General features: G+C 40.2%; 1 protein-coding gene across 4 annotated transcripts in view; it reads left to right on the plus strand.

Annotated features, from left to right (window-relative positions):
- Positions 1-3306: 3306 nt before the first annotated feature.
- LOC128582998 (E3 SUMO-protein ligase RanBP2-like) overlaps positions 3307-27965 on the plus strand; it is a 99991-nt gene continuing 75332 nt past the window's right edge. For all 4 annotated transcript variants that reach the window (XM_053586773.1, XM_053586774.1, XM_053586776.1 and 1 more), the window contains exons 1-4: positions 3307-3512; positions 22463-22530; positions 25469-25580; positions 26038-26190. In XM_053586773.1, the coding sequence (XP_053442748.1) occupies positions 3441-3512; positions 22463-22530; positions 25469-25580; positions 26038-26190 (405 nt within the window). In that variant the 5' untranslated portion in view covers positions 3307-3440. The remainder of the gene's footprint in view (positions 3513-22462; positions 22531-25468; positions 25581-26037; positions 26191-27965) is intronic.

Below are 27965 nucleotides of genomic sequence, written 5' to 3' on the forward strand. Positions count from 1 at the left end.
CTAGAACAACCCCACCAAGGGACCATGAGGTAGCTACAGCAGATGATTCCACCTGTAAAGAAATGTTAGGAATGACAGAAAGGGAATTTAGAATACACATGTTGAAAACAATGAAAGAAATGATGGGGGCGGCACCTGTGGCTCAGTTGGTAAGGCGCCGGCCCCATATACCGAGGGTGGCGGGTTCAAACCCGGCCCCGCCGAACTGCAACAAAAAAAAATAGCCGGGCGTTGTGGCGGGCGCCTGTAGTCCCAGCTACTCAGGAGGCTGAGGCAAGAGAATCGCTTAAGCCCAGGAGTTGGAGGTTGCTGTGAGCTGTGTGACGCCACGGCACTCTACCGAGGGCCATAAAGTGAGACTCTGTCTCTACAAAAAAAAAAAAAAAAAAAAAAAAAAGAAATGATGGAAACAATGAAGGAAATTGCTAATAAAGTGGAAAATAACCAAAAGGAAATCCAAAAACAGAATCAAATAAGAGATGAACGATATGAAGAATATAAAAAGGATATAGCAGACCTGAAGGAACTGAAACAGTCAATTAGGGAACTTAAAGATGCAATGGAAAGTATCAGCAACAGGTTAGACCATGCAGAAGAAAGAATTTCAGAGGTAGAAGACAAAGTTCTTGAGATAACTCAGACAGTAAAAGAGGCAGAAAAGAAGAGAGAGAAAGCAGAACGTTCACTGTCAGAATTATGGGACTTTATGAAGTGTTCCAACATACGAGTTATAGGAATTCCAGAAGGGGAAGAAGAATGCCCCAGAGGAATGGAAGCCATACTAGAGAATATTATAAAAGAAAATTTCCCAAATTTCACCAAAGATTCTGACACACTGCTTTCAGAGGGATATCGGACCCCAGGTCGCCTCAACTCTAACCGAGCTTCTCCAAGACACATTGTGATGAACCTGTCCAAAGTCAAGACAAAAGAAAAGATTCTGCAAGCTGCCAGGAGTAAGCGCCAGTTGACCTACAGAGCCAAATCCATCAGAGTGACCGCAGACTTCTCTAATGAAACTTTCCAAGCAAGAAGACAATGGTCATCTACCTTTAATCTACTTAAACAGAACAATTTTCAGCCCAGAATTCTGTACCCTGCTAAGCTAAGCTTAAAAATTGACGGAGAAATCAAATCATTTACGGATATACAAACATTGAGGAAATTTGCCACAACAAGACCAGCTCTACAGGAAATACTTCAACCTGTTCTGCACACTGACCACCACAATGGATCAGCAGCAAAGTAAGAACTCAGAAATCAAAGGACAGAACCAAACCTCCACACTGATGCAAAAGATAAAACTAAGCAATGGACTCTCACCAAATAAGACGAATAGAATACTACCACACTTATCAATTATCTCAATAAATGTTAATGGCTTGAATTCCCCACTGAAGAGACATAGATTGGCTGACTGGATTAAAAAACACAAGCCATCCATTTGCTGTCTGCAAGAAACACACCTGGCTTCAAAAGACAAATTAAAGCTCCGAGTCAAGGGTCGGAAGACAATTTTTCAGGCAAATGGAATTCAGAAGAAAAGAGGAGTTGCAATCTTATTTTCAGATACATGTGGATTTAAAGCAACTAAAGTATTTAAAGCAACTAAAGTATAAAACATAAATATCAAATTAGGAAAATATTCCTTTCAATTTGTATCAGAGACCCTAGAACAACTATGCTTGATAGACGCATATAGAACACTCCACCCCAAAGATAAAGAATATACATTCTTCTCATCACCCCATGGAACATTCTCCAAAATTGATCATATCCTGGGACACAAAACAAATATCAACAGAATCAAAAGAATTGAAATTTTACCTTGTATCTTTTCAGACCATAAGGCACTAAAGGTGGAACTCAACTCTAACAAAAATGCTCAACCCCACCCAAAGGCATGGAAATTAAACAATCTTCTGTTGAATAACAGATGGGTGCAGGAAGAAATAAAACAGGAAATCATTAACTTCCTTGAGCATAACAACAATGAAGACACAAGCTACCAAAACCTGTGGGATACTGCAAAAGCAGTTTTGAGAGGAAAATTCATCGCTTTAGATGCCTACATTCGAAAAACAGAGAGCGCATCAACAATCTCACAAGAGATCTTATGGAATTGGAAAAAGAAGAACAATCTAAGCCTAAACTCAGTAGAAGAAAAGAAATATCCAAAATCAAATCAGAGATCAATGAAATTGAAAACGAAAGAATCATTCAGAAAATTAATGAAACAAGGAGTTGGTTTTTCGAAAAAATAAATAAAATAGATAAACCATTGGCCAGACTAACTAGAAATAGAAAAGTAAAATCTCTAGTAACCTCAATCAGAAATGATAAAGGGGAAATAACAACTGATCCCACAGAGATACAAGAGATCATCTCTGAATACTACCAGAAACTCTATGCCCAGAAATTTGACAATGTGAAGGAAATGGATCAATATTTGGAATCACACCCTCTCCCTAGACTTAGCCAGGAAGAAATAGACCTCCTGAACAGACCAATTTCAAGCACTGTCCTTTTATCATAAGGACACTTGTACTAGACTGTTTATCGCAGCTCAATTTACAATCGCTAAAATGTGGAAACAGCCTAAATGCCCACCAACCCAGGAATGGATCAACAAGCTGTAGTATATGTATACCATGGAATACTATTCAGCCATTAAAAAAAAAAATGGAGACTTTACATCCTTTGTATTAACCTGGATGGACGTGGAAGACATTATTCTTAGTAAAGCATCACAAGAATGGAGAAGCATGAATCCTATGTACTCAATCTTGATATGAGGACAATTAATGACAATTAAGGTTATGGGGGGGGAGCAGAAAGAGGGAAGGAGGGAGAGGGGTGGGGCCTTAGTGTGTGTCACACTTTATGGGGGCAAGACATGATTGCAAGAGGGACTTTACCTAACAATTGCAATCAGTGTAACTGGCTTATTGTACCCTCAATGAATCCCCAACAATAAAAAAAAAAAAAAAAAAAAAAGAAAAAAAAATACTATTACCGGTACCATTTACACGCTCAAATTGGCCTGAGTCTTTTATCCCTCCAGAGCAGTGTGCAATCATAATTAAGAACTACCAAAACTTTTCAGAGCCCTGCAGTGAAAATGTTATTTCACGAGCTCGAAGATTTTTTTCCTGGCTGCAGATTGGCGGCGCCGGGGTAAAACTCTGAACCCGGCCAGGCACCGAGCTGGGCGGGATCTCATGGTCCGCCGTGGGTCCCGTGAGCGCCCTGCGCGCCAGGAGCGCTGACGTCGCCAGCGTGGCGCACAGTGCTGACGCAGGACGCAAGCACGTCGGGCTGCCCCTCCGCCAGCGACGGCGCTGCGTCACGAGCTTTTAGGCGCTTTGCTCTTAAGAGACAGCGACTGCTGTCGAGCCGAGCGCTGGCCTCCGGCGCCGGTGGAGCCAGTGTGCGGCGCGATGAGGCGCAGCAAAGCCGAGGTGGAGCGATACATCGCCTCGGTGCAGGGCTCCGCCCCGTCGCCCCGAGAGGTGAGCAGGTCTCGGAGAGACCGGTAGCCTTGCCCTGCCTTGGACGCGGCCTCGCGCAGCCCCAGTGTCATGGCTCCCAGCCGCTGCTCCTTGGCGCGTTCAGTTGAGGCGCTGGCCGGCTCTCACGGTCCGTGGGCGGCGTGGCGCTCGCGAGCGCAGGGGCATGACTGGGGCGGGGGGGTTACCGCGACAGGCGACCGTTGGCGCGGGTGCTTCCTCTTCCTTGTGGTCTGCTCCAGACCGTCTTCACTCGCGGGCCCGCCCTCACTCGGACTTACTCCGCGCGCGGCCCGCGTAGCCTAGTCTCCGGGGCGTGGGCGCCTGTTAGTTTCCGGTGGGTACCCTGGGTGCGGTATCCGGTAATGTTCTTTCCGTCTTCCAGTCTGGAGGAGGCCGCACCTCTTCGGTTTGGTGGAAGCCAACAGGGATTACGCAGCCCCGGGGTGGGCCTATGCCGCTGTGACGGTGGTGTAGCCATCCAGGCAGGGATAGCCACATTTACAGTAGCCGGGCAGTTCAAATGACATGAGAAGTCTTGTTTTGAGGTGTCTGTTATTGGGCCTTTATAAGGGTCCAGATCCACTCCTCATATTTCCCTGTTTCACTCCCGAAAAACTGCTTTAAAGCTGCATTTTTGGGAAGCTGCTTTAATTTGCCTTAAAAACAAAGTCCTCCCAAAGGGAATGTCGAAATTCTAAATTTTTTACAGACTCTTCTTACTATGGCTTAGAATTTTTAACCTTTTTCTACAAGGTGCTTTTGGTCATTTATCCTCTTTAAAGGTAAAATAATGGGCTAGATGTGTGTTGGATTCAACAAAACTTTAGTAATTGCAGTTACAAAAAAAACAAGCTCTGAAGAGAGAATGTGTACAGGGTCTTGACTTAGTTTGCTAGAGCTTGAATAATCACAGTTCTATCGTTTATAAAGTGGGATTTAAGGCAAATTAAACATTGCATCAGTAAAATGAAGTTGTAACTTGTTGGGGTTTAATGGGAGGATCCATGTTAAACATTTAGGGCAGTGCTTGACACATAACAAGCACTGAATGTAAGTTGCAATTATTTTTTTTATTCATTTATGCAATTCATTGTTTTTATTGCTGATGCTAAAAGGACATTTGTTCAAGGTCTGTTTCTGACAAGGGCTTATAAGAATAAGGATTTTAAAGGAATTAAATATAAAAGGAAATTCGCAGATAGTCACGATTATAATAGCAAATAATTAGGTCTTTAACCATAAGTAGGTCTTGGTTTTCTTATTTTGTGCTCTCAACAACCCAGTGGATATTGAGAGATGCAGAGATTAAGATTCTTGTCTAAGGTCAGATACGCAGCTGAACAGGGCCCACTTCATCAGTGGTTTTGCTTTCGTTTCTCTGGGGAACAATGGTTACAACAGTGTATTCCTACAGAGAAGAGGAACAGATACCTACCTACGGATTGTGATCTCAAACTACTGGCATAGGCATAAATATGAGTGTGGCCATAGAGTCTAAAACAAACTTTGTTTACAGGCTTATTAGACAAACTTACAGACTTAATTCTGTAAGTCCTGAAATTGATGACAGTATTTTTTTTTTCCAGGTTTTGGCCCGGGCTGGGTTTGAACCCGCCACCTCCGGCATATGGGGCCAATACCCTATTCCTTTGAGCCACAGACGCTGCCCTGTATTTATTTTCTTTTTTTAAAGCAAGTCTAGATCCTTCTTAAGATTCTTTTTCGGGACCTTGGTTCCCAAAGATTAGAAATCACTGCTCTCCAGGGAAGTTAGAATGTTAATTACGTAGGTAACTCTTCCTTCAAATAAAATGAACTGGGAGAAACTTTTAAGAATTGATTATCATGGCTATTTTTTTTTTTTATTAAATCATGGCTGTGTACATTAACGTGATCATGGAGCACCATACACTGGTTTTATATACCATTTGACATATTTTCATCACACTGGTTAACATAGCCTTCCTGGCATTTTCTTATTGTGTTAAGACATTTATATTCTACATTTACTAAGTTTCACATGTACCCTTGTAAGATGCACCGTAGGTGTAATCCTACCAATCACTCCCTCCGCCAGTCCTCCCCCCCTTTCCTCTCCCCCTTCCTCATATTCTTAGGTTATAACTGGGTTATAGCTTTCATATGAAAGCCATAAATTAGTTTCATAGTAGGGCTGAGTGCATTGGATACTTTTCCTTCCATTCTTTTTTTTTTTTGGCCGGGGCTGGGTCTGAACCCACCACCTCCGGCATATGGGACCAGCACCCTACTCCTTGAGCCACAGGCGCCACCCTTTTCCTTCCATTCTTGAGATACTTTACTAAGAAGAATATGTTCCAGCTCCATCCATGTAAACATGAAAGAGGTAAAGTGTCCATCTTTCTTTTTTTTTTTTTTTTTTTTGTAGAGACAGAGTCTCATTACTTTATGGCCCTCAGTAGAGTGCCTTGGCATCAAACAGCTCACAGCAACCTCCAACTCCTGGGCTTAAGTGATCCTCCTGCCTCAGCCTCCCGAGTAGCTGGGACTACAGGCGCCCGCCACAACGCCCAGCTATTTTTTGGTTGCAGTTTGGCCGGGGCTGGGTTTGAACCCGCCACCCTCAGTATATGGGGCCGGCGCCTTACCGACTGAGCCACAGGTGCCGCCCGTGTCTATCTTTCTTTAAGGCTGCATAATATTCCATGGTGTACATATACCACCATTTATTAATCCATTCCTGGATCAGTGGGCACTTGGGCTTTCCCCATGACTTAGCAATTATGAATTGGGCTGCAATAAACATTCTGGTACAAGTATCTTTGTTATAATGTGATTTTTGGTCTTTATAATTTTTATTTTTTCTAGATGGGTTATGTTTAGTTTTTGTAGATTCTGTCTAGTTGGCTTCTCATTCTGTACCTGAGTCCCACACCGCAGAGGCTTCTTGATGGCTTTTCTGTATTTTATACATATATACATATATATTTTTTTCTTTTTTAAGAGATGGAGGTCTTGCTGTGTTGTTTAGGCTGGTCTCAAACTCCTGAGGTCAAATATTTCTTTGGCCTCAGCGTCCCAGAGTGCTAGAATTACAGGTGTGAACCACTGTGCCCGGCCTCCTCTATCTATCTCTATATATGTGTTTAAAAAATAATATATATATATATATATATATATATTTTGTGTATATATATATTTTTGAGACAGTCTCACTTTGTAGCCCTTGGTAGAGTGCTGTGGCATCACAGCTCACAGCAACCTGAGACTTTTGGGCTCAAGTGATTCTTTTGCCTCAGCCTCCGGAGTAGCTGGGATTACAGGCACCTGCCACATCACCTGGCTGTTTTTAGTGATAGTGTCTTGCTCTTGCTTAGGCTGGTCCTGAACCCTTGAGCTCAGGCAGTCCCCCTGCCTCGGCCTCCCAGAGTGCTAGGATTATAGGCGTGAGTTACTGCGCCCAGCATTTCTTCTGTTTTTTTTTTTTTTTTTTTGTAGAGACAGAGTCTCGCTTTATGGCCCTCGGTAGAGTGCCGTGGCCTCACACAGCTCACAGCAACCTCCAACTCCTGGGCTTAAGAGATTCTCTTGCCTCAGCCTCCCAAGTAGCTGGGACTACAGGCGCCTGCCACAATGCCCAGCTATTTTTTGGTTGCAGTTTGGCCGGGGCTGGGTTTGAACCCACCACCCTCGGTATATGGGGCCGGCGCCTTACCGACTGAGCCACAGGCGCCGCCCATTTCTTCTGTTTTTTTGAGAGATTTCCTTACCCTTACCTTCCAGGGGAAGGAGACTGGGGAACTCTTGGTTGAGTATCTAGAGTTTGCTTATTCTGTATAATACCTTGTTGGGACTCCCCAGATTTGGAGCCATTCCTTTTTTTTTTGTAGAGACAGAGTCTCACTTTATGGCCCTCGGTAGAGTGCCGTGGCATCACACAGCTCACAGCAACCTCCAACTTCTGGGCTTAAGCGATTCTCTTGCCTCAGCCTCCCGAGTAGCTGGGACTACAGGTGCCCGCCACAACGCCAGCTATTTTTTGGTTGCAGTTCAGCCGGGCCGGGTTTGAACCCACCACCCTCGGTATATGGGGCCGGTGCCTTACGGACTGAGCCACAGGCGCCGCCCGGAGCCATTCATTTTATGCAGAGAACAAATTCTTATGCTGCAGCTTTTTGTTCAGGGCGTAGGGTGGTGGTGGTGCAGGAGAAGGAAGAGTCAGCTGACTGTGTAAGATGGGGTGAGTGTGGCATCTCTCAGGTTCTGACTGTTCTTATTTTGAGGCCCACATCAGTTCTTGATACTTAGCAGCTTAAATGAATTCAGATATATGTATGTGTGTGTATATATATATGTGTATATATATATTTTTTCCCCCTTTTGTAGTTTTTGGCCGGGGGTGGGTTTGAACGCACCACCTCTGGCATAAGGGGCTGGTGCCCTACTCCTTTGAGCCACAGGTGCTGCCCTGAATTCAGATATTTTGCTTATAGTGGCATCTATGTATCTTTAAACAAGGCACTTTCTCTTGTGGGCTTCAGTTCCCTTGGAAAATGAGCAGGTTGGAGACAGAAGGATATCAGGTTTCCCCAAAATTTAGTGCTTCTGTCTGTCTTAAGACAGCAGTTCTCAACCTGTGGGTTGTGACCCACAGGAACCGTATTAAAGGGCTGCGGCATTAGGAAGTAAGAACCACTGTGTTAAGATATCGCTGTTTAGTAATGTGGTTTGAAACAAAGTAGGTAACAGAATTATTTTTCTATTATTTATTAACATTGTACCTTGTGAGACTCATTTTAAAAAGGGAAACAAGCTTTGTTCATTTTCATGCCATCTTGACTGTTGTATATTTTGTGTATGTATTCCACCATGTACTTCCTCCTATATGTTTTAAATTTATGAATTGAATGTGGGAGAGGAGACACTGTGTATCCAATTCTTGTGTATTTTCTTTGCTTTTAAAAAGTATTTATGGTTAATTGCGAGTAAGTTCTTGACCTGTTTTCTCAAGTCTTTGATAAGAAAAGTAAGTAAAGTTTAAGATACGTTGTAGTTCTAAAGGTTTAGAACATATCTTGTTAATTTGATACAGGCAAAATACTGTCATACTAAGATCACTTGGGCTTTTTCTTTTTTTTTTTTTTTTTTTTGTGGTTTTTGGCCGGGGCTGGGTTTGAACCCACCACCTCCGGTATATGGGACCAGCGCCCTACTCCTTGAGCCACATGCGCCGCCCTAAGATCACTTGGAATAGTTTTTCTAAGTGTCACTATTTTGACAAAAAGTTTTTTTTTTTTTAGTGACAGAGTCTCACTTTGTCGCCCTTGGTAGAGTACTGTTTCATCACAGCTCACAGCTCCTGGGCTTCAGGAACCTTCAGCTCCTGGGCTTAGGCGATTCTCTTGCCTCAGCCCCCCGAGTAGCTGGGACTACAGGTGCCCACCACACACCTGGCCATTTTTTTGTTGCATTGTGGCCAGGGCCGGGTTCGAACCAGCCACCCTCTCTATATGGGGCCTGGGCCCTACTCACTGAGCCACAGTTGCCACCCAAGTTAAGAGTTTTATAAACCAATTTTATTGAGATCTAGGGGTGTCCACCTTGTGGCCCATGGGCCACATGCTGATTATTTGAGGAGTATTTTATCTGTGGATTTGTATATCACTAAAATTATACACAGACCTTTTTTTCCTCCTGAACTGTCATTAGTGTTTGTGTGTTTGATGTGCAGCCCAAGACAACTCTTAACTCTTCCATTGTGCTGCAGAAAAGAAAAAAGGTTGGGGTGGCGCCTGTGGCTCAGTCGGTAAGGCGCCGGCCCCATATACCGAGGGTGGCAGGTTCAAACCCAGCCCCGGTCAAACTGAAAACCAAAAAAAAAAAATAGCCGGGTGTTGTGGTGGGCGCCTGTAGTCCCAGCTACTTGGGAGGCTGAGGCAAGAGAATTGCTTAAGCCCAGGAGTTGGAGGTTGCTGTGAGCTGTGTGAGGCCATGGCACTCTACCGAGGGCCATAAAGTGAGACTCTGTCTCTACAAAAAAAAAAAAAGAAAAAAGGTTGGACAGCCCTGCAAATGTATAGTAATTTGATTTTCAGAGTATTACATTATTAATTTTTTTTAAGTTGTGGGAAACTATGTCACAAAATTTGTCATTTTAGTGATTTTCATTTGTACTGTTTGGTGGCATTAATTACAATGCTGTTAGACTGTCTCCACTGTCTATTTCCAAAATTTTTCATCACTCCAGACAAAAGTTCTATAGCCATATAACAATAATTCTACAGGTCCTCCTCTCTGTAGCCCTGGTAATCTCTACTTTGTGTCTCTTACCAGTTTACTTATTGTGGATATTTCATGTTGGTAGCATCATATTTGTCCTTTTGTGTTGGCTTAGTTCACGTAGCATGTTTTCAGTTTTTCCACGTTGTAGCATGTATCAGAACTTCATTCTTTTTTATGGTCAAATAATAGTTTATTTTGTGTATGTATTGTGTATTCCACCATTGTTTATTCATTTATCTGTCAGTGGGTATCTTGATTATTTCTATTATACGTTTTGCTATTGAGAATAGCGCAGTAAATGCTGGGTCTATACCTACCTGAGAGTATGATAGAATTACTGGTCATGGGCATTCATTGATTTTATGTGTAGCTTTTTGAGGAAAACACTACTGTTTTGTTTAGTGGTTGCACTATTTTACATTCCCACTAGCAGTGTATGAGGGTTCTGATTTTTCCATATCCTTGACAACACTTACTTTCCTTGATTTTGATTGTGGCCATTCTGATAAGGTGTAAAGTAGTATCTCATTGTAGTTTTGAATTGCATTTTCCTAATGACCAATGATGTTGAATGTCTTTGCTTGGCTTACTTGAACATGTCTTTAGAAGAAAAAAATTAAGATAAAAGTTATTTTAGTGGGCGCCTGTAGTCCCAGCTACTTGGGAGGCTGAAGCAAGAGAATTGCTTAAGCCCAAGAGTTTGAGGTTGCTGTGAGCATGAGCAGCATGAGCTGTGATGCCATGGCACTCTACCGAGGGTGATATAGTGAGACTCCGTTTCAAAGAAAAAGATAAAAGTTATTTTATTGAACCTCAAATTTAAACACACAAAATGTAAGGTGAAATAGAGAACACGAGTAAAGCGATTTCACTGCATATTGAAGCATGACAGTTCTCTCCAGGAAAAGCACTTGTGCAGTTGAGTTGTGAGTTGAACTAGTCTCTTTTCTTCAACCACCATGTTTTTCTTGAAAGAACAACTAACAGCCGAACTACAGTTATTCAGATTTGAGTATTTGGTTGGCATATTCTTCAAAATGAACAAACAGAGCTTGTTACTTTGAGGAAAACAACTGTGATAGTATTGATAAAATTTGAGCTTTCAACTGAAACTTGGAAATTTGGAAAAACTTGCATCTGGTATTGAGAGCTTGACAGCTTTCAAATATTTAAAGGTTTTTCTAATGAGATTGGTGGCAATATTAACAAATATGGTCTTTGGATATAATATTGATAAAATATATCAACTTTTTAAGACGTACTTAATTTAGGGAACTATTTACCAGATCACCAATACATGATGTTACAAAATCATGAGCGAACAAAGGATATGTTAAAGTACAAGATAGGGCAATGGATTGTAATGAAACAGCATGTGAAAGTTCATTGAGGGCCGGGTAAGGTAGCTCATGCCTGTAATCCCAGCATTTGGGGAAACCAACAAGAGAAGATTACTTGAGTCCAGGAGTTCCAGACCAGCCTGGACAACACAGCAAGATTCTGTCCCTACCTCCTAAAAAGTTCATTGATAAACTTTCAAATTCCACATTGTAACTAGCTGTTAAGAAATAGCCATTTGTCGGGCGGCGCCTGTGGCTCAAGGAGTAGGGCGCCGGTCCCATATGCCGGAGGTGGTGGGTTCAAACCTAGCCCCGGCCAAAATAAAAAAAAAATAAAAAAAAAAGAAATAGCCATTTGTCAAGTTTTGCTATAGTATCAAAGAGGAATATTCACAATTACTAGAAAAAGCTTTTAAAATACTCTTCTCTTTTTCAATGGCATATCTCTGTGATTCTGGGTTTTCTTCCTGTACTCCAAAAACTATCTTAACAGCTAGAAACAGAAGGAAATGTGAGAAACCAACTCTCTTTCATTAGGCCAGACATTAAAAAGATTTGCCAAAATGTAAAACAGTGCCATTCTTTTCATTAAATTCTTTGTTTTAGAAACTGTGTTGTGTTAATGGTAATGAATTTATTATAGATAAATACTTATTCAAGTTCTTTGTTTTGGATTTTTTTTTTTTTTTTCAGTTTTTGGCCAGGGCTGGGTTGAACCCGTCACCTCTGGCATACGGGGCCAGCGCCCTACCCCTTTGAGCCACAGGCGCCGCCTGTTTTGGATTTTTTAATTGGGTTGTCTTTTTGTTGTTGAGTTGTAGAAATACTCTATTCTAGATATTAAACCCTTATTGGATATATGATTTCCAAATATTTTTTCCCCATTCTGTAGGTTATCTTTTTGCTTTCTTGTTGATGTCAGTTGATGTGCAAAAGTTTTTTTAAATTTTGATTAAGTCTTTGTTATCCATTTTCTTATGCTTTTGATGTCATATCTAGGAATGCGTTGCTAAATCCTGGTTCATAGAGATTTACTCTTATGTTTTCCTCTAGGACAGTTGTTCTCAACCTTCCTAACGCTAGGACCCTTTAATTAGTAGTTCCTCATGTTGTAGTGACCCCCAACCATAAAATTTTCATTGCTACTTCATAACTGTAATTTTGCTCCTGTTATGAATTTAATGTAAATATCTGGTATGCAGGATGTATTTAGGCGCTCCTGTGAAAGGGTCATTTGACCCCCCAAGGGGTCGTGACCCACAGGCTGAGAACCGCTGATCTAGGAGTTTTATATTTTTTTAGCTTTTAAAAGTAAGTTAATCCATTTTGAGGCAATTTTGTATGTGGTATGCATGTGGTAGGGGTCCAGCTTTATTCTCTCTAATGTGGAAATCTAGTTGTGTCTTCCCTGTCTTTGAAGGAATTGTTCTTTCCCTAATGAGTGAACTTAAGACCCTGCCAAAATTGCAGCTGGCTATAGATTTATGGACTTATTTCTAAGCTTTCAATTCTGTATCATTGTTCTACATGTCTGTCCTTTTTGACTGCTATAGCTTTGTAGTAAGTTTTGAAATTTGGAAGTGTTAGTTCCTCCAACTACGTTCTTATTTTTCAAGACTGGGGCCCCTTGAGGATTGGCTTTTTCATTTTCCAAAAAAGGCCATTAGAATTTTGGTAAGGATTGCACTGAATCTATAGATTGCTTTGGATAATATTGATATCTTGACAGTATTAGATCTTTCTATTCATGTCTTTTCATTTATTTAGGTCTTTAATTTCTTTTCTTTTTTTATTATTAAATCATAGCTGTGTACATTAATGCAATCATGGGGTACAATGTGCTGGTTTCATATACAATTTGAAATATTTTCATCAAACTTAGGTCTTTAATTTCTTTAGAGCATTGTTTTGTAATTGTGAGCATACAGTACTTTCACCTCCTTTGTTAAATTTATTCTCAGATATTTTATACTTTTAGATGATGTTGTAAGTAGAATTATTTTCATAATTTCCTTTTCTGAATCTTCATTGCTGATACAGTAGTTCCCCTTTATAGATGTTTTTGTCATTCTCAGTTTTAGTTACCTTTATTCACTTGTGGTCCGGAAATATTGAATGAAAAATTGAGAAATAAACATTCCTAAGTTTTAAATTGTACACAGTTCTGTGATGAAATCTCATGCCCTGTTCTATCCCTCGTAGCATTTGGATCATCCCTTTGTCCAGAATATCTGCACTGTAAGTACTCCCTTCCTTGTAGTCACTTAGTAGCCATCTTGGTTATCGTATCAGCTGTTCTCAGTATGATGGTGGCTTATGTTCACAGAAACCTTTTTTTATTTAATGACCCAAAGGTGCTGGCAATTCAGATACGCCAAAGAGAAACCATAAAGTGTTTCCTTTACGTGAAAAGGTAAAGGTTTTTGACGTATGGAAAGAAGAAAGATCATATGCTTAGGTTGCTATGATCTACAGTAAAAACCAATCTTAACATCCATGGAATTGTAAAGAAGGAAAAAGAAGTTTGTGCTCATTTTATTGTCAAACCACAAAAGCTATAGTTAGAATGCATGATAAGTGCTTAGTTAACTAAGATGGACGAGGCATTAGATTTGTTGATGGAAGACATAAACAGAAAATGTGTTTCGATTGATGGCAATCAGGGTTTGCTTTAAGGCATTCATGGAGGTTGTGGAATTTATCCCTCAACCATAAGAGGGGTACGGTACTACTGTATATAAAATCATAGCTTGCTTTTTGGTGCATCGATCTTGGACCCTGCAACTTTTCTGAATTCAGTTTTTAGCACTAATAGCTTTCTTATGGACTTTTTGGGGATTTATTTTATATAGAATTAATTATCTGTGCTAAAGATGGTTTACTTTTTCCTTTCCAATTTGGATGCATTTTCTTTTTTTTTTGGCCGGGGCTGGGTTTGAACCCGCCACCTCCGGCACATGGGACTGGCGCCCTACTCCTTGAGCCACAAGCACCGCCCAGGATGCCTTTTCTTTTTTTCTTGTCTAGTCGTTCTGGCTAGAACTTCCAGTACAATATTGAATAGTACTAGTGAAAGTGGCTATTTTCATATTTCTGATCTTACGGGGAAAGTTTTCATCTTTTCACCCTTGAGTATGGTGTTAGCTGTGGGCTTTTCATATGACCTTTATCATGTTGAGGAAGTTTGTCTATATTCCTAGTTTTCTGAAAGTTTTTCATATGAAAGTGTTAAATGTATTTAACTGCTTTCTGGTCTAGTTTATGCCTTTCTACATGTAAAAAACTTTAACTTTATTATTTATTTATTTATTGAGACAGTCTCACTATGTCACCCTCAGTCGAGTGCGGTGGCATCTGAGCTCACAGCAACCTCAAACTCTTGGGCTCACACAATTCTCTTGCCTCAGCCTCCCCAGTGGCTGGGACTACAGGCGCTCACCACAGCACCCGGCTATTTTTTGTTATTGTTGCAGTTGTCATTGTTGTTTAGCTGGCTTGGGCCAGGTTTGAATCCCCCAGCCTTTGTTTATGTGGCCAGCGCCCTACCCACTGAGGTACGGGCACCGCCATATTTTATTTATTTATTTTTGAGACAGAGTCTCAAGTTGTCACCCTGGGTAGAATGTCTTGGTGTCATTATATCTCACAGGAACCTCCAACTCTTGGGCTCAAGTGATCCTCTTGCCTCAGTTTTTCTATTTTTTAGTAGAGACAGGGTCTTGCTTTTGCTCAGGCTGGTCATGGAACCCGTGAGCTCAAGCAGTCCATCTCCCTTCCCTTCCTAGAGTGCTAGAATTACAGGTGTGAGCCACTGCGCCCAGCCTTAACTGGTTTATTTTTAAACCTTCAACATGTATAAATTTTATAGTTAAAAAAAAATAAGCTGTTTACTTGCAATACTGGTTAGTGGCTATCTTTGGTGAGGATTGGGAATGAGGTAGGGGAGAGGGATTTAAAAAAAAAGAAAATTCCAAGGACTGCTTAGCAAGTGGGGCTATTCAGCTTCTTTTCAAGACATTTTAGCTTGTCTCGTGTTTCAGTAGAAAAAACAATTAAGAGAACTCTCCCACTCATATTGCCAAGATGGCACTAAATAAAGCATTTTTGACATGAGTAAAAAAAAAAAAAGATTTCATAAAACTTAATAAAAAATTTCATTAGCTGGCATTCTAAATTGCTGGAGAAAAGATGGTTTATTTAATATATGTTGATTAAATAATTACCAGTTTTTAGAAAACATTTTATTTTAAGAATTGAGGCTCTAGATTATACTGTTGACTAAAATAAGTGAAATTTAAAAGTAGTTTTAGAGAAACAAAGAAAATATGGGTGGATATTTCATGCATCTCAAATGAGAAAAGCCTTTCTTAGCATATATTTAGAAAGTGTAAGCAGCAAAGATTGCTTTTGAATAATCTTTTTTTTTTTTTGTCTTTTGTTGTAGAATACTACGGTATCATAGATCACAGCAACTTCAAACTCTTTGGCTTGAGTAATCCTCTTGCTTCAGCCGTCCAAGTAGCTGGGACAACAGGCATGCAGCACTATGCCAGGCTGATTTTTTTTTTTTTTTTTTTTTTAATTTTTAGTAGAGTCAGGGTCTTGCTCTTGCTCAGGCTGTTCTCTGAACTCCTGAGCTCAAGCAATCCACCCGCCCTGGCTTCCCAGAGTGCTAGGAAAAATTGAAGTCTTATTTCAGAAATACATTGAACACTGAGACAGATCACAACCTGAGAAACCTGTAAAAAAAAGAAAAATCACTTAACTATCAGTATGGTTAAGAATCCTTAAAAATTGGGGTGGCGCCTGTGGCTCAGTCGGTGAGGCGCCGGCCCCATGTGCCGAGGGTGGCGGGTTCAAGCCCGGCCCCGGCCAAACTGCAACCAAAAAATGGCCGGGCGTTGTGGCGGGCGCCTGTTGTCCCAGCTGCTCGGGAGGCTGAGGCAGGAGAATCGCTTAAGCCCAGGAGTTGGAGGTTGCTGTGAGCTGTGTGAGGCCACGGCGCTCTACCGAGGGCCATAAAGTGAGACTCTGTCTCTACAAAAAAAAAAAAAAAAAAAAGAATCCTTAAAAATTAAGGCTGGGCACAGTGGCTCATGCCTATAATCTCAGCACTTGGGAGGCCGAGGTGGGTCAATTGCCTGAGCTCACAGGTTTGAGACCAGCCTGAGCCAGAGCGAGACTGTCTCTATAAAATAGCTGGGCCTTGTGGCAGGGGCCTGTAGTCCCAGCTACTCAGGAGGCTGAGGCAAGAGGATTGCTGCTGTGAGCTATGATGCCATGGCACCTACCAAGGGTGACCAAGTGAGACTCTGCACCCTCCCCCAAAAGAAATCCATAAAAAATTAGTGACAGTATTCTTCCTGCCTGCTCAAAAATAGGAATGGCTAAAGTATATTAATAGAGAATATACTCTAAGTATTTCAGTATGCTTATTTTTTAAAAATGGGCATAGTAAACAGAAATGCTAAGTTGGCTTTGTGTTAGTTCTTCTGCCTTCCAGGTTAGCAAAGACTGAGGAAATAAAAGATGATCAGGCTCAGCGCCTGTAGCACAGTGGTTATGGCACCAGCCGCATACACTGAAGTTGGCGTGTTCCAGCCCAGTCAGGGTCAGCTAAATAACAATGACAACTGTGATAAAAAAAATAGCTGGGTGTTGTGGTGGGCGTCTGTAGTCAGTTACTTGGGAGGCTGTGGCAAGAGGATTGCGTAAGCCCAAGAGTTTGAGGTTCCTGTGAGCTGTGACTCAACAGCACTGTGCCGAGGGTGACAAAGTGAGACTCTGTATCCAAAAAAAAAAAAAAAAGATGATCAGTTCTGAAGAATATATACTCTTACCTTCTAGTACCAACTAGGAGAGTAAATACAAACTTTATGAGGAATTGATAATATAGGAAAAGCTCCAAAGTTTTTTAATTCTTTGAAATAGTCATTTAATTACTAGGAATTTACCATAAGCAAATAATCACAGATGTACGTATTTATGTGTATTTCAATAAATACCAAGTATCTACCATCTGCCAGGTATGTTCTAGGTTCCATGGTGGTGATCAGGCCTCAAGGATTTTATGTTTTTAGAGTCTGCAGTTTTGAAGGATAGACAAACACTAATAAGAATAGAAACAACTTTGAGTTGGATCAGTACTATGAAAGAAATAAACAGGATGCTGTGTTAAATAACAACAGTGGGACGGAGTGGGGTGCAGGCGGGAGACTGCAGTCAGAGAAGTCGGAGTGGAAGAACTGCTATCCAAAGCCAGCCAAACCTCCACTGTGCTGCTGTGCTGTCAGTGCCTGGGTGGGCTTCTTAGAAGCCTTCAGTCAGAACCTCGCTAATGTTAGCTTTGATTCAGTAGCTTATAAACCAGGTGACTGAACTGCAGTTCCTTTTGTACTGGGAAGGATTATTATGGAAACTTGTCATTAGTGCAGTAAAACCTATCTTACGGAGTTCTAAAGCTGACTGTACTAGTGAGGGAACAATCCAATGATAAGTAAATTATCCCCAATAAAGATAAGATGAACTGACACAAAGGACCAAAAAGTGGGTTTCAGTGAATGCTTGGTTGCACAAAGCCAATCACAACTTTTCTGACACCCCCTGCTTAAAACCAAAAAAGGTCAGAAAGATTGGGGACCAGTTTCAGGGTTTGTGTTTATACTGGAAAATCAAGATAAAGTGACATTTCTCCCTTATGCTCACTGGAGTTTTCTGTCTTCCCTGAGCTTTTCTTAGGACATCTGTGTTACCCTTTTGACAGGTGTGCTGGACCCAGCCCTACTATCCCAACTCCCCATGATGTAGGAGGGAGGTAAGGTAAGGGCAGGTACCACTAAGGGTCTCCTACTTCTTCTGCACCTCTCATATCTCTTCACTGTGGCAGACTTAGAGTCATGCTCAAGAGGATTTTTTTTTTTTTTTTTTTTTGCAGTTTTTGGTCGGGGCCGGGTTTGAACCCACCACCTCTGGTATATGGGGCCAGGGCCTTACTCCTTTGAGCCACATGCACTGCCCAAGAGGATCTTTTTTTAGCTGATTCTATCAAGCCCATTCATTCCATTAGCTCTGTTTTCACTAGGACAATTGATGAGGCATTGACTACCTTAAGAGACCATAGTTACCCTGCTATTTATCTACCTTCATTGAATTTCTTCACTGAGAGTCCTGGGCAGAAATCACATCAAGTTAACACCTGCTGCTGGTCTTTGTTTTAGATAAACAATTTACTCCCAGGATTTTAGATAAACAATTTACTCCCAGGATCTTGATTTTAGTCACTTGCTAACCTATGATAGGCAAGGGGCAGATGAAGTGAAATGGGAGAGGTAGGCAGGTGCCATGTCATGCCAGTTTTTGGTGAGAAATTTGAATATTTTCAAAGTATAAATGGTAGGATTTAAAATTTTAAGCAGAGTCAGAACTTGTTCTTATGTTTTTTTGTTTTTTTTTTTTTTAGAGACAGAGTCTCACTTTATGGCCCTTGGTAGAGTGCCGTGGCCTCACACAGCTCACAGCAATCTCCAGCTCCTGGGCTTAAGCGATTCTCTTGCCTCAGCCTCCCGAGTAGCTGGGACTACAGGTGCCCGCCATAGCACCCGGCTATTTTTTTGTTGCAGTTTGGCTGGGGCTGGGTTTGAACCCGCCACCCGCGGCATATGGGGCCGGCGCCCTACTCACTGAGCCACAGGCGCCACCCTGTTGTTATGTTTTAAGGTGTTACACATACCCCTCTGCTGAATGGATTGGATGGGAAGAGAAATATTACAGTGGGTAACAGGAAGGGATTAGCCTTTTTTAGTAGTCTTAGAGACAAATCATAGCAGGTTTGGATTTGGTAGCAGTGGAGATATAGAAAAATGGATGGATTGAGAACATAGAAGGTAGGACTGACAGATCTTAATGATATTTTGCACATGAGGTTAGAGTTCAGAAGAGGAAAGATCCAAAGATAAATATTTGAGAGTCAACAGATAGTTGGTAGTTGTTAGATTCGATTCAGTGTATGTCACAGGTTAAGATTTACTGAGAAGAAGAGGGATTGGAACCAACTCCTGGGGAAGCAAGCTATTTGTTGTAAACAAAGGAAGGGCCTGTGAGGGAGCTGAAGGAATGTCACCAATGTAGAAGTGAAACTGGTTGGCATGGTATCTTGGAAGTCAAGAGAAAAGTATTTCCCAAAGATTCTGTGATTTGAGAATGTTTTCTGCAGGTTTCATAAGAAAGAAAAATTAAAATAACTTATATAGTAAGCAGTGGAGACTTGTTAAATTATTACAGTTCATCTGCTGTTCAGTCTGCCATGGATAACCACTTCTTTACTTTATTCAGGTTTCTGATCAAATACCTCCTCAAAGAGACCTTGACAACTCTTGTTTCTTTTACAGAATCTAGGATTCTGTTGTTTGCACCCTCCCATAATTACAAACTAAGAGAGAAGAAACATTGCCATATTGTTAGAATATCTGTGATTGGTGAGATGAATACTAATGATAGATTTGTTAAAATAGGAAATATTGAAAATAATTGGTGGGATACTGTAAAATAGTACCCTTTAATAGTACCCTTTACTTGCTAATAAATACATCTGTTTATTTGTCACTGTCACTGAAGGGCAGGCTTCGTGAAGGCAGAGACTTTTGTTTGCTGCTGATTCCTCAGTGGCTTTTATAACTGTACTTGGTGAATAGTAGGCACAATGAAAAAATCCTTAATTTTGTGAGTCTTAAGAAACATAAACTATATTTCTATTTTAGTGATCCTTAAAAAATGCAATTTCTAGTTGGGGATGGTGGCTCACGCCTGTAATCCTAGCTCTCTGGGAGGCTGACGCTAGTGGATTGCTTGAGTTCAGGAGTTTGAGACCATCCTGAGCAAGAGTAAGACCCCTGTCTCTACTAAAAATAGAAAAATAAGCTGGGCATTGTGGCTGGTTCCTATAGTCCCACCTACTCAGGAGGCTGAGGCCAGAGGATCTCTTGAGCCCAAGAGTTTGAGCTTGCTGTGAGCTATGACACAATGGCACTTTGTTCAGGGCAGCAGAGTGAGACTCTGTCTAAAAAAAAAAAAAAAAAATGCAATTTCTTAGAAAGCCCTGGTACAAAGGTGAAAAGAATTCAGATGGGTGCCAGAGCTAGAAAAAAAAACCCCTTAAATATAACATAATTCTATAGTTCAGAAGTAATTAGAATTTTTATATATGCCTATTAAAAAACATACTTTTGGGGCGGCACTGTGGCTCAAAGGGGTAGGGTGCTGGCCCCATATGCTGGAGGTGGCAGATTCAAACCCAGGCCTGGCCAAAAACTGCAAAAAAAAAAAAAACCCAAAAAACATACTTTTGAAAACATGCTTCTCAGTAGAATAGTTACTACTTTGATTTTTTTCCCCCATGTCCTTGTATACTCTTCAATAATAAGATGTTTGATAACTGTACTCTTTATCACATGGATGAAACATAACCTGGTATATTATCAGCATTTTAAACTTCAGAGTTTATGGGAATAAAGTGCGTGGACTTTGTTTATTATCTGAAGAATTCAATTTTTATATCTATCTTTTTGACTGCTTGAGTAGTCAAAAAGTGGACTGAGTGTGGTGGCTCATGCCAATAATCCCAGCACTGGGGAAGCCCAAGGCCAGAGCACTGTTTTAGGCCAAGCTGGGCAATATAGTGAGACCCTGTCTCCAAAAAAATAATATATATAAATTTTTTTCAGTCACCCTGGGGTTGAGTGGTGTGGTATTATAGCTCACAGCAACCTCGAACTCTTGGGCTGTAGTGATCCTCTTGCCTCAGCCTCCCAAGTAGCTGGGACTACATGTGCCTGTCACAAGGCCCAGGTTTTGTTTTTTTTTTTGTAGAGACAGAGTCTCACTTTACTGCCTTCGGTAGAGTGCCATGATGTCACAGGACTCACAGCAACTTCTAGCTCCTGGGCTTCTACAGTTCTCCTGCCTCAGCCTCCCGAGCAGCTGAGACTACAGGTGACCGCCACAACGCCCGGCTATTTTTTGGTTGCAGTTCAGCCGGGGCTGAGTTTGAACCCGCCACCCTCAGCATATGGGGCCAGCTCCCTACTCACTGAGCCACAGGCGCCACCCCCACCTTTTTTTTTTTTAAGAGATGGGGTCTCACTCTTGCTCAGCTTGTCTTGATCTCCTGAGCTTAGCAATCCACCCACCTTGGTCTCCCAGAGAGAGACCAAGCATTATATGGATGAGCCACCATGCCCGGCCTTTACAAAAAATAATTGAAAAAAATTAACTAGGCATTGCAGTTAGGTAGGATCAGGCAACACTGTGTTTCAGCCTGGGCAACAGAATGAGACACCACCTCAAAATTAAATAAATACATAAAATATATACTCCACACATGCACACACACACAGTGCCAACAAATGTATATACATTTCAAGAAAGGAAAAAACTGTATTAAAATTGCAATGCTTGATATATATTGAGAACATGTGTTATCTTGTATCTCTTGTAATTTTTCCTTTCTTTTTTTTTTTTTTTTTTGGGTAGAGACAGAGTTTCACTTTATGGCCCTCGGTAGAGTGCCGTGGCCTCACACAGCTCACAGCAACTCCAACTCCTGGGCTTAAGCAATTCTCTTGCCTCAGCCTCCTGAGTAGCTGGGACTACAGGCGCCCGCCACAACACCCAGCTATTTTTTGGTTGCAGTTTGGCCGGGGTCAGGTTTGAACCCGCCACCCTCGGTATATGGGGCCGGCACCTTACCGACTGAGCCACAGGCGCCGCCCAATTTTTCCTTTCTTAAATGCATATACATTTTTTAGCACTGTGTGTGTGTGTATAACCTATTTTATCTGTAGAGAAAAATAGTACATAGACCAGGAATCCCCGGTGCCTTAATGGGTCTGAAGTACTTGTTTATTCTTTTTTTTTTTTGCCGTTTTTTGGTCGGGCCTGGGTTTGAACCCACCACCTGTGACATATGGGGCTGGCGCCGTACTCCTTTGAGCCACAGGCGCTGCCTGTACTTGTTTATTCTTCATAAAGGCTTACACGTAGTAGAAAAATAGAGTGTTTACCTGTTTGTAAAGTGAGAGAGAGGTACCACATGGTTTCTAAGGTTTCCAAGGCTGACATAGATTCTTCTCTTGTTTGCTTGTCTTGCTAGTCTTGAATTTATTTTTATGAAAGGAATTATAAAACATGGAATGTTGACTTTCAGAATATACATGAATTTTTCAGTTAATTAAAAAAATTTTTACCTTTTAGATGAACTCAAAATAATTTAATGGTTTTATTAGGACCAATTTTTAGTCCTTTGGAAAAAAGTATTTCTATGTGAAAAATAAAATAACTTTTTTTTTTTTTTAGAAGTCAATGAAAGGATTCTATTTTGCAAAGTTGTATTATGAAGCTAAAGAATATGATCTTGCTAAAAAGTAAGTATAACCTGTAAACATGTATTAGTTTTTTGAAATCAGTGCCTTTCCTCATGTTCTTTGAAATAGATTAAAATATATTCTTTAGCAATTCTTCCTAAGTGTATCCTGGAATAAGGGATTCATCACTTACAGATTGTTATTAAGGACCAGCCTAGCTGAGATTGATCATAGAATGAGTATTTTCTGCATACTGCTGCTTGTTTATACCATACCTAGTAAAAGAAATTGTTTGACTTAGAATACTTTGTCTAGTGGGGAGAATAGGAGGCGGGCTTCCAATCCAATTCCTTCCGGTTGGCTCTCCCACTGCCTGCAGCAGGCCCGTCTCAGCAGCTCTGGCAGCCAGAGGAACAGCAGTGGCCATGGCCAGGCAGCGCAGCTTGGTAAAGGTTCTCAGCGCACCACTGCCCACAGGCACCCGGCACGCTGCACCCTGCCCGCTGCCAAGATGCCGAAGAGGGTCTGCTCTGCCCAAGGTGCTGGGAAGGAAGAGCCCAAGAGGAGGTCAGTGGGGTTGTTGGCTAAACCTGCTCCTGTGAAAGTGGAAACGAAACCAAAAAAGGCAGCAGCAAGGGATAAATCTTCAGACAAAAATTGCAACTAAAAGGGAAAAGAGGAGCAAAGCAGGTGGAAGTGGCTAACCAAGAAACCAAAGAAAATTTACCAGCTGAAACCGGAGAGACTAAAACTGAGAATCCAGCTGCTGATGAAGCAGGAGAGAAAGAAGCAAAGTCTGATTAATATCATATACCATGTCTTATCAGTGGTCCCTGCCTCCCTTGTACAATCCAGAGGAATATTTTTATCAACTATTTTGTAAATGCAAGTTTTTTAGTAGCTCTAGAAACATTTTTAAGAAGGAGAAAAATCTCACCTCATCCCATTTTTGAGTGTAAATGCTTTTTTTTAAAGAGGTGAAATCATTTGCTGGTTATTTATTTTTCTGGTACAACCAGAAAATAGTGTGGGATGTTGAATTATGGGAGGCTTTGACTGTCTTGAGTGTCACCTTAACATTCCATGGATGAGGGTTAGTTTTTATATCCTGTAATACAAAGCATACTAAATGGCAGTATGGAGTCCCAGTCATGCATTTAATGTCTTGAACATTTTAAATTACTTCTATTCTCGTGTTGTTTTTTAGTAGAATTGTTTCCTAAAGAAAACCACTCCTGTAATCATGGCTTTCTGTGTCAGAACTATGTACACTGTGTAACATCTTTGGTTGTGATAGTCTTATTTTCCTAATAACTTTGTCACTGTGCTGTGAAGGACTGAAAATTTGAGTATGTAGCATATATGGTAGTAAATCGTGGAATTGGTGGGACTTAACATAACATTTTATCAACATTTGAAGATACTGGTACTTGATATCCTCTTAAGGAAAATTTGCCTCCAAATTTTAATATGGAAAGTCACTGGAATAACTGTTTAAAAAAGCATTACAATTAATGGCTTTTTAGATTTTGGGTACATATGTTAAGAATTTTGTACAAATTGAAATGTCTCTACTGATGCTCAACACAACCAATAAAATCTCAACTACAAAAGAAAAAAAAGAATACTTTGTCTAAAAATCTGTCTTGCATTAAAAGAGAACCCTGCCTATATCTTTATTTCTTTTTGGTTACATATTTGATAACTTTAGTCAGCTGGAAAAGAGCAGTGAATACAGAATAAAACTGCAATTACTGGGCAGGAGAATAGCTTGTGTGAAAGATCTTCGATTGAACTAATATGTGACACTCTGAGGTTTTGTCTCTTCCTTAGGGCTAAGAAGCTTGATGATTCTGAGTTCCTGTGTTGGCATGGCTTAAAGCTGGAAATTAGGAGGGAGACAGGCTAGTAAAGGCAGAAAGATGGAAATGCTGACACAAAAGTAAAATGGGGCTTTATTTGGTGGTACTTTATGTAACTAGCGACACTGGAGCTGTTAACCTTTATTCTTTTTTTTTTTTGAGACAGAGTCTCACTTAATCGCCCTCGGTAGAGTGTCGAGGTATCACACAGCTCACAGCAACCTCCAGTTCCTGGGCTTAGGCGGTTCTCTTGCCTCAACCTCCCTAGTAGCTGGGACTACAGGCATCCCTCACAAGGCCCACCAGCTATTTTTGTTGTTGTTGCAGTTTGGCTGGGGCTGAGTTTGAACCCGCCACCCTTGGTATATGGGACTGGTGCCTTACTCACTGAGCCACAGGCGCCGCCCCTTTATTCCTTGTTAATGTGAGACTTCTCCAGTAGTTTCCATCTTTGGTCTAATTTCTTTTATGATAGATAACATTGTCATTGAACATAAGGATATTTACTTATTCAGTTGTTACTTGATTTATGAAGTGGAAATTATCTGTATTTACTTACTCGTAGTTAGTAATTTTTCTTCTTTTCAATTTTAACTGGGGATGGTAGTGTTAGAAATAATTTTCTTGTTTAAAAGATATGTAATTTCTCTGTTATTATTTGGGAAATTTTTACTCCTTGGTATTTTGCAATATGATAACTTTAAAAATGTTAACTGTAATCAGTTTTCTGATTTATATGCAATATTTTTTAGTTCTTTAACAAATGTGATCAGGAAGAAAATGCAATTTATGCAGGGTGTCCATAACGTTTGTGTGCAATTTAAAATTACACATAAAATTTATAGCCACTCTGTATGTTTATTTCTTAAGTGTGGACGACATTGGAAATAATATTTGGTAAATGTGGCATTTAATGGTAGAATGAGTATGTTGTCAACTCTGTGTTTTAAATATTATCCATTTCTTTCTATAAATACTTCTGAGTTTTGTGCATGTTTCAGTTTAAGTAAATAGTGATAGTCCATCGAATAACAATATATAGTGATTGCTTTGGTTTCAAATGTACTCTTCAGTTAACACTTAAGTAGTTTTAACTTCATTTAAAGATTATTTCCTTTTGTATTATTTTAAAACAGATACATATCTACGTATATTAATGTGCAAGAGAGGGATCCCAAAGCTCACAGATTTCTGGGTCTTCTTTATGAAGTAGAGGAAAACACAGACAAAGCTGTTGAATGTTATAAGGTAAATAATAGGATTAAAATACAGCCTTTGCACAACCACACACATGATGCCCAGAATAATTTATGTAATGAGCAAGTTACATATTTTATGGATGTCATTAAAGCAAGCATTGATATCGTAGTACAGTACTGTTAAGCAATGTGGCTTGGAGCTGAATTAAAATTATTGGGCCCAAAGTACACTATAATTCACCACCTATAAATTTTAAGTCTAACATGGTCAGAAATAGTGTTTGCGTATGTGTGTTTCACATTCACCTAATAAAACATCATTTTTGATTTGATTCATGTCCAGAAAATTCACTTAAAAACACTTTAATTTTAACAACTGTGAAATAATAAGTTATCCTCTAGTACTAGAGTTTTTAATGGGTGCAATGATAATTTTTTAATCTTTGAGTCTATAGTTATATACATGCAGTTTATTTATTAATTTTTAATTTCTTTTCTAATATCAGCGTTCAGTGGAATTAAATCCAACACAAAAAGATCTTGTGTTGAAGATCGCAGAATTGCTTTGTAAAAATGATGTTACTGATGGACGAGCAAAATACTGGGTTGAAAGAGCAGCTAAACTTTTTCCAGGAAGTCCAGCAATTTATAAACTAAAGGTAAAAAAAATAAAAACCTGATAAAACATATTAAAGACACAACTTTTTGTAGTGTTTGGAGCTTAAATAACAGTTGCAAACCGTGAACTGGAGTGTTTCCTTTAAAATTTTTCTTTAACAAAAATCATTATAACCTTTCTGAGCATCTGCTATTTTACTAGGCACTGTTAAGCTTTACTATCTCCTTTACCCTTGAAATATTTAATATTGTAGGGATTTTATAGTTTAGTAGCTAATGGTGGAGCAAGGATTTAAACTCTGGTATAACATTTTTGCTTCATTAGGTTAAAATTACTATAGGATGACAAGTATAGGATTATAAAGAAAAGTTTTCTATTAATTATTGTCTAAAAATGTAAAGTATTGTCTTCTGGGATAGTGAGATGTTCTAGCAAAATATACAAAGATGATCGCTTTAGTATGTTAGGAGTAATTACTGAAAACGATAAGAAGTTCTTGCTAATATATTAACTGGTCCTGATTGTTATTCTCTGTCTCAAAAAAAAAAAAAAAAAAGAGTCTTATTTGGTCGCCCTTGGTAGAGTGCCAGGGTGTCATAGCTCACAGCAACCTCAAACTCCTGGGCTCAAAGCGATTCTCTTGCTTTAGCCTCCCAAGTAGCTGGAACTACAGATGCCCACCACAACACCCAGCTATTTTTAGAGATAGGGTCTCACTTTTTTTTTTTTTTTTTGAGACAGAGCCTCAGGCTATGGCCCTGGGTAGAGTGCTGTGGCATCACAGCTCACAGCAACCTCCAGCTCCTGGGCTCTGTCTCCCAAGTAGCTTGGAGTACAGGCGCGTGCCACAACGCCCAGCTATTTTTTGGTTGCAGTCATCATTGTAGTTTGACAGGCTGGGGTGGATTCGAACCTGCCAGCTCAGGTGTATGTGGCTGGTGCCTTAGCCACTTGAGCCACAGGGGTCTTACTCTTGCTCAAGACTGGTCTTGAGGTCAGGCAATCCACCTGCCTCGGCCACCAGAGTGCTAGAATTATAGGCCTGAGCTACCCTACTGCCTGATTGTTACTCTTTATTGAGTAAAATATAGTTTACTAAGTAACTTTCTCCTTTGGAGAAAGCCTTTCGAAATGTGTTTGACAAATACACTTTAAATTGACAAACACATTTACAGTGTTACATAACATTTTTCCTACATTATTATGTATGTACAGTATTAAATGAATTATAAGTGAGTGTTGTCTTTAGTAGCCCTCCTGCCCCCATTCATGTTTCTGATAGAATTCTTGTTTTGAAATAATTATACATTTTTTTCCCACGGGAAATTGCAAAGATCGTTCAGAAAGGTCCTGTGTAACCTATAGTTTTTGCTAATGATCATACGAATTGAGCAGCCCAAATCCAAAATCTGAAATGCTCGAAAATTTGAAACTTTTTGAGTGCTGTCATGCCACTCAAAGGGAATGTTCATTGGATCATTTTGGATTTTGGATTTTCAGATTTGGAATGCTCTACCGAAGTATCATGCAAACATTCTAAAAATGTGAAAAAAAAAATGTGTTATTCAAAATAATAATTCTGGATCCAAACATTTATTTCTATTTATTTTTTTACTGTTTCCAAACTTTAAAAAAATACATATTTTTGAAGTTTAAAAAAACCCACAAACTCTTAGCTTAATTAGGAGATTCAAAACATCTCAATAGGCATTTCAACCTAAGTTTACGTTTAAAAGGGGTAGTAGAGCAGGCCCTTTGCTACGAATGTTAATTAAGCTCACAGTCTGTGAAGCCTGTAATAAATTGGTTATTATT

This window comes from Nycticebus coucang, chromosome 4 (assembly GCF_027406575.1).
Source record: "Nycticebus coucang isolate mNycCou1 chromosome 4, mNycCou1.pri, whole genome shotgun sequence".
Classification (NCBI taxonomy): Eukaryota; Metazoa; Chordata; class Mammalia; order Primates; family Lorisidae; genus Nycticebus; species Nycticebus coucang.